This window comes from Alosa alosa, chromosome 9 (assembly GCF_017589495.1).
Source record: "Alosa alosa isolate M-15738 ecotype Scorff River chromosome 9, AALO_Geno_1.1, whole genome shotgun sequence".
NCBI lineage: Eukaryota > Metazoa > Chordata > Actinopteri > Clupeiformes > Clupeidae > Alosa > Alosa alosa.
This window is the reverse complement of record NC_063197.1, coordinates 11,546,165-11,553,961: the sequence shown is the minus strand read 5'-3', so window position 1 is coordinate 11,553,961 and position 7,797 is coordinate 11,546,165. Positions and strand designations below refer to the sequence as shown.

At 44.4% G+C, this 7,797-nt stretch overlaps 1 protein-coding gene across 1 annotated transcript; it reads left to right on the top strand.

The window, feature by feature from the left end:
* The first annotated feature begins 3,083 nt into the window (after nt 1–3,083).
* mafaa (v-maf avian musculoaponeurotic fibrosarcoma oncogene homolog Aa) lies at nt 3,084–7,160 on the top strand. The gene has a single exon (XM_048253728.1). It carries the CDS (start codon nt 3,950–3,952, stop codon nt 4,874–4,876), a length of 927 nt encoding a protein of 308 aa, XP_048109685.1. The 5' UTR covers nt 3,084–3,949; the 3' UTR covers nt 4,877–7,160.
* The last annotated feature ends 637 nt before the right edge of the window (nt 7,161–7,797 follow it).

Below are 7,797 nucleotides of genomic sequence, written 5' to 3'. Positions count from 1 at the left end.
TGGGGGTGGCTGTGCCTGAGCAGTTGAAATGTATGTGCAGACAGACTATATTTGATTGTAAAAGCCAGTGTGTGTGGAGATTAGAGATGCCTGAAGAAGGGAGGAAACGGATGTGTGCACTTGAAATATAAGACGAGTTAAATTTGTAAAGTTACTAGTGACATATGTTTGTCTGTGTAAGTCTTACAAACAGGTGTATTTGTAAGTGCTGTAGCCAGATGTGCATGCATGTGCTAAGGCAGGTCTGGTGAGTGTTAGAGCTTGAGACAGCTGCATGTGTATGAGTATACCTAAGTGCTTGAGACAGATGTGGATGTGTGTGTGCATGTAAGTGTTTGAGACAGATGTCTGCTACCGCCTGTCTCGAACCTACAGCAGGACTTGCTGAGCTCTGCAAACTCTAATTAAGATCAATACTCCGCTTCTGAGTAAAAGCACGGGGAGGCACGAGCTGCAGACGCAGGAAAAGCTCAAGCGGAATTTTTCTCCCTGGGATTACGGGAGCTGCAGCAGAGAGAGAGACAGAGAAAACCCCGCGCGGCTCACTCAATAACGATCACGTGCGCCCCAAAGAAGAAGATTCATTAGTCGTGCCCCGTCTCTTTCCTTCTCTCCATCATACTATTCTTTCCCCGCGCGCTCTCCACCCCTCATCTCCCCCAGTTATACTTCCCTCCTCATTCGCGGGCCATTTTTCTCCTTCTCTATTCCCTCTGTCTCTTCTCTCTCTCCACACAGTTATTCTGTGCGGCCCCTTTTGAGCGAGATATTCGACATGACATATACTGTCCGTGAGCATTTTCCGACGCGGGGAGTAGAGTCGGACTGACGGCGGCGGCGGGAGACTAGACAGACGGACTGCGCTGCGGGCGGCGGGAGGAGAGAGGTCCACTGCCAGACGTAGTAGCCACACAGGGTTTGTGACAAAAGGGACAGAGTGGAGACTGGGGTCGTAGTAGAGGCGTAGAGTAAAACTGACGCTGAATCGAAAACGTCATCTGAACTGACACTGGCAGCACTGCATAACACATTTCGAATTTAAAAATGCATTTATTGCTTCTCGGAACCAGACTGAAGTGAATCTGGTGAAACCTTCCATCTAGGCCTATGTAGTGAAACCTTCCATCGTTTCAATGTCCTTTACGCCCTTTTTGTATACAGATATGGGCCTGCTGTTAGAGATAGCTTACAGCCGTCGCTGAGCAGAGGTGTCAAACAATCTGATGGTGAAGGCTGGGCTGTACTAGTGTACTGACCAAAAGTTGCCAAGTCTCTCCCATACCTTATATGACTTAAGGGAAGTTTTATTGACAATTAGTGCTGAATCTTTGAGCTGAAGATTTGAGGGCTTCAGATAACCCCTAACCCCATTCACCCCATGCGCACACACACACGATAGGAGAGAGTTAAGCAGTAAAATGCTTGTCTGTGGTTTCATAGGAATGCACAACTCAATCCTCTCTGTCTCTCTTTTCTTCTCTCTCTCTCTCTCTCTCTCTCTCTCTCTCTCTCTCTCTCTCTCTCTCTCTCTCTGGATCTCCGACATGCTGATGTCCATTTTGCTTAAATAGGGGGAACTGCACCAGCCACTAACTCCCAATATGCAAAGGCACAATGAAAACCCTGACTTCAAATTTATGTCTAGAGCCCTCGGCCACGCGCTCACAGCCCATCACCCCCCTCAATGAATGGACTTCAGTAGATCTTCTTAAATGTGGCATTTCAAAGCGGACTGCTTAGCTCGGACTTTGAGGTCCAGCCCTGCTTATTTGATAAAAACGCATAATGACTTTGCGCACCTTAAACTTCAAGCACCGCGATATGATTTGTCCCTTCCCTTAATACATCTTATTTCTTTCCTCTGCGTCGGCAGATTTGATGCGAGCTGCGCGCGTCTCTCGGACATCACTCTAAGTGAAGGAGAATGGCGCATGCACGAAGATCACTTTGTTACCATAAACTTTTAACAGGTATTGGCCACAGTGTGAATACATTTAGCCATAATTCGGTAATAGTCGATGTTTAAGCAAACGTGTGTATTATGTACGTTAGCTTTTAACTTGTTTTATACAGTATGCAAGGCCCAGACGGCAGGCGGTAAAAAAGACGACGACGGCCCCTTTTAACTGATGTTGCGTGACCCCTGGCCCACACGCGACTCTGTGATGAAGACTGACTTGATGTGCAATGTGATTAATTTGGTCATCATCAGGTCAAAAGCCGATCATAATTAACCCGGAAGCAGATATTGCACACTTATTTGTAGTGCTGGAGATGTGCATTGATTTTATGAAGAGACTGAATGAGATTGAGTGGGCCGCTTCAAATGGCGCGTCTTCAGTCCATTACAGAAAGCTTGAGATTAGGGTATGAGTTTTGCTATAACTTGTTTGAGAGTATTTTCCTCACATTCCCTCTTTAGGAAAAGCAATAATTTCCCATTTATCAAACTCAATAGGAATGCATCCTACTGCGACTGTACCGGCGTAATTTTCTCAGTATTGTACTGTGTAAAATACATGCTACCTCTGTAAATCGATGCTGAATACGCCTATGAAACGTAATTTATACGAGTGGGGATTGTGTTTAGCCTGCCCTATATTGGAGACTATATTTGTTCCGTTTGGTGTAAAATATAATCAACAATTCACAAACTTACTCCTAAAGTCTTATGTTAATTTTTGTATAAAAAAAGTTCCACGTTTAGTCTCCTTGCGCATGCCTATGTCAGCAGCCTAAAATACCCACGTTCTCAAAAGGCTACATAAATTCAGAGAGGAGTTTTAGGCATTCAAAGTAAACATTTTCTCAGTAAATCTAGCAGCGCTATCGTCTTTCCTTTTTTGCGCATCTTCTACTCTGTGTTCAAGACGGAGCTTAGTCGCTAGGGGGCGGGACTCAGCACCTGTTCTCGCGGAGACTGAGCCTCTGACAGCTGCCGCACGCTCGCTTCAGCTGGCCCAGAGGAGAGGTTGCTATAGGACAATGCAAATATGTCAGCCGCGCCCCATTCCATTGGTCTGTCCCGTACGCTGGGTGGGACAGTTCAAGCAGTTGTGAGTATAAAATCACAGATAGTCTCTCGGTGCGCGACTGAAACTGCGTGTCCGCAGCTAAGAGCGGCTACAACCAAGCCCCCAAAATAGAGACGAGGGTTTATTATCCAACACAACACATTTAGCCAAGGAAATCACGTTCTGGATGCACAGGATGTTTGCTACTGCAGGAAGAATTATGCTTTCATTAAACTAATCTCCAAAAGGCGCCCGAGGCTGCAGCGAACACTGACCCAAGTGGTGCACTTTACGCCGCGGTAAGAAACTCCGCAAAACAACAGGCCCCCAAAGGCCTGGAGGGCGACAACCGTGCATTTCTTAAACAGGATTTTTACTTTCCTGATCCAGTGGAAATTTGACGGACTTTGCCCAAGTCTGGCCCTCTCTCAAAACTTGGGTGCGTGAGTCGACCATCAGACGGAGTGGATTTAAATCGTTATAGCCTACTGAGGAGAGAAGGCAAAGGAGGGAGAAATCTTTGCATCTCTTTCGATATCAAGAATTGTTTGCAGCGGCCGAACGCTATTGAGGTGACGGGAGGACAAGACAGGTTTGTGTCTCTGACATCACAAGTTTCTTGTTTCACCCTCCCCTGCTTCGTGATATTAAGGCGTTCATTTGACCCGGCACAAGTTGTCAACAAGAGGGACCGAGAGGCGGACTGGCAGGTGTACAAGTTCATTTACATGCACGAAACTGCGCGAGCTCAGCGCCGCTATAAATAGAAGCTGTTTTAAGGACTAAATACACCCTCTCTCAGGCGCGTGCATATGTATTAAAGCCATCTGTATAAATTACCCTTGGAGACATTCAGTCGGTCACCTACGTCGGAGGCTGTGAGAGCAAAGTGCCAGTAAAAAAAAAAAAAACGCGCGCGTTTCGCATGGACTGACATGGCCACCGATCTCGCCATGAGCGCGGAGCTACCAAACAGTCCCCTGGCTATCGAGTATGTCAACGATTTCGACCTGATGAAGTTCGAGGTGAAGAAGGAGCCGCCCGAAGCCGAGCGCTACTGCCACCGCCTCCCGCCGGGCTCACTGTCCTCTACCCCCCTGAGCACGCCGTGTTCCTCCGTGCCCTCCTCCCCCAGCTTTGGCGCACCTAGCCCTGGTGCGCCTCCGGGACACAACTTGGCTAACGGTGTCAACAACAACAACAACAGCAACAACAACAATCCGACCGCCGGCGGGAAAGGGCAGCTGGAAGATCTTTATTGGATTCCCAATTACCAGCATCATATCAACCCCGAAGCCTTGAATCTCACGCCGGAGGACGCGGTGGAGGCGCTGATTGGAAATGCGCATCACCATCACCATCACCACGCACCATATGAGGGCTTCCGCGGGCCACAGTACGCTGGGGAGGATCTCTCCGCCACCGCAAACGGCCACCACCACCCGGCCCATCACCATCACCACCACCACAGCCACCACTCTCACGCGCGCCTGGAGGACCGCTTTTCCGACGAGCAGCTGGTCAGCATGACTGTACGCGAGCTCAACAGACAGCTGCGGGGATTCAGCAAGGAGGAGGTGATTCGCCTCAAGCAGAAGCGGCGGACCTTGAAGAACCGGGGCTACGCACAATCATGCCGGTTCAAACGCGTGCAACAGCGGCACATGTTGGAGAGCGAGAAGTGCACACTCCAGAATCAGGTGGAGCAGCTCAAACAAGAGGTCGCGCGCCTTGTCAAAGAACGGGACCTGTACAAGGAAAAGTACGAGAAGCTCGCGAGCCGAACCTTCAGCGGCAACGGTAACAGAGAGGCGTCAAACGGAAGTCATGGGAAAGGATCCAATGAGTTTTTCATGTCTTAGACTCTCCCCACTGACTATCTTATTTATTTTTAACCATACTTTGTATTTTTTTCTGTGTGAAGTTTTGTTTACAGTTCACGAAATTGACGCACACAGAAGTGACATTAGAAATAGGTCTCTACAGGTGTGTTCCCTGCCTGTGTGTATAGGCCTATACAATATTCTTTAGTCTTAATCACAGTTTATTTCTGTACAGTAGAGAGAAGTAGGCTATGCATTAGGCCTATGCGATCTCTGTCGTAAGGGATCCAAAATCACCTGCTGTCCTATAGAGAAATTATTTTCGTCTTTGATTCGACTAACACATTTGAAGTCTTACTAGCGCATTGATCCTGATAGAACAGTGATTTATAAGCGTTTAGCGTTTCTAAATCTGAGACTCGCTTATTCACGACCACCTGTTGTGGGGTCATTGCACCAGTCTTAAAGGGAAGGGGACTTCACTGGAATTGATACCGTGGCTTTACCTAGGCCTGCTCTTCGGACATAAAGTGAACAAGGGACAAATCACAAGTCCTCTTCACGGCTTAGGCCTGGGAATGGAAGAACGGAGAAGTACAGATACGGAACAAAAAAAAGAGTATCGTGCTATGTCCATGTTATACACACCCTGCATGCAGGGCATGTATGGTTGCCTATCTGCTGTAGGCCTACCGCCGTCCTTTTAGTGCCACTCGCTTAATTGAAGCATGAATCCCCTTCCCCTCACCCCCACCTCTCTCTCATCTTCAGCGTTATAGGCTATTACAGCGGTCCAGTTGAAGCATTAGAGCATCTCTCTCTACAGAACTGCATCCTTGCCGCCGAGCCTGCAAGGCAAACTCCCCTCCTCTCAGGACGCAGAAACATCTTCACTAGTCGCTATGTGCATTCAACTATTTTCTTTCTTGTTTCAAAGAACGTGTTTAAAAATGCATAAACTGAGCCACCTTTGAGAGATTATTTATTCCCACGTGTACATAATGTAGAGAAAAGTTAGCTTGTTAGCTGCCTTTTTGATGACATTTTGCTTGATAACTTAAAACGTCTTAACATGTTTGTATGTAAAAGCATGCAAATAACTCAAATCATGTACAATATTATTCTCCTATGGACTATGTAAAAAATTCAAAGGGGATAATATGACTGCACTAGTAAAGAAAAGAAAACAACATTTAGAATTAACGATTTGGAGATGAAAATCGCACTAATTTAATCAGAAGGAGTTCAACAATTTACTTCAACAGAAGATGATTTGGTCGACATTGAAACATGCACTGAAATATTTTTTCCTGATATATTTTTTTTTTGAATAAGCTTATTTCCTTCATATTGTGCAGTCACGTACTCAGATGTCCACCTTTGAAATCGGCCATAAATCATTGGCAGTTAACAGGTGATCATCAGCAACATTTTACCTTCATGTGTATGCAGTTCACTGATTCTACATTTGATTGTGGAATGGTGCTCTAAACGAAAATGTTATGGACATGAAACACTGAACTGAAAGAGTAGAGACTGTATTTAATGGTGAGCTGCGCGTCAAACGACGCAGAAACAACGCAATCATTCGCCTGGATGCGCCCAGTTTTGTCTTTCATTTAAAGGGGATCTTTCTTCTCTAAATGTTTAACTCCCAATCATCTGTATTTATGTTGACAATCCTTTGCATTAAGAATGCGTCCAACTTTCATGGTGTATTGCATTGCTTAATATAAACAAACCATCGATTTTGTCAGCAACTAAGTAAGCTATGGTAATTAGGCTAGGTATCAAATAAACATTCCCCATTTTTTTTATTTATTGAAGCAGTATATCATACACTGGTCCAAATCTCTTGCGCGCCTGATGTTACGTAAAGCTCTACTTATTTAACTGGGCACACACATTTAATTTTTACAGCTTTTGGATTAATGCGGGTTTCACTTAGTTAACATTACTTTGATGGTTGATGGTTTGTTTATGCGAAATAATGCAATGCACATGTTTAGTTGCTGCATGCTGATTGTAAAGTGTTCTTTCTTCATTTCTTTCTTTCTTTCTTTCTTTTTTTCTTTCTTTTGCTCTTTTTTGTTTTTACCTATCTCCCGTATACAGGCAATATATCTTTCCTCTTTGGATGAAAGACGCATGAGGCCCGTCCGCCTCTGAGGCGCAGTGCCAGATGTAAAAATGTGTAAATATGATTTCTATATATATTTATTGACGAAACATTGAAATGTCCTTACATGTCGATAAGTTCAAACCAAAATGTTTCAAAATGGAATGTTGTTTTCATAATGTTTAATAAAAATTTCTGTCAAAACGGGTGATTTTGCGATGCATTTCTTGTCCTCAATTGGTCTGCAACAGCTAGCAATTATATATATAGGCTACAGATTTCAAGCACTCTAGCAATAAATTCGATTTCGCCACTTCTTCAGGATAAACATAATTAAACATATTTGTAAATAAAATAATTGCCATACTTGTAATTCCTTTGTATATTTATATAACTTACATTTTCGACGAAAATGCTGGTATAGGCCTATTAGTTGGCCGACAATTACATGCACAATGGAAACATCAAAATAGAAACATTTTCAGTGTAGTCAACCCATGATATATCACATGCTTGAAATGACAAATTCAACTTGTCTGTATATTAGCTGCTTTAGCAAAACATTTTAATATTTCCGTTAATTACATGAATACGGTCAGCGTCAAGTACAGATAACTGCAGACGACTTTTAATGATGAACGATGCGCTGCAGGTCTTATTTAGACTCAAACGAGGATATGTACTAATAGGAGCAGATGGTTTTAAGAATATAATTTACATAGAAGCGATCTCATTTAGACTATACGTAGGCTATAGGCCTACGTTTCAGAGATTGAAATGTTTTCAGAACAACTTTCAAAATTAGACAAATTCGGTATTGGAGACCTGCTGTTGTGGACGC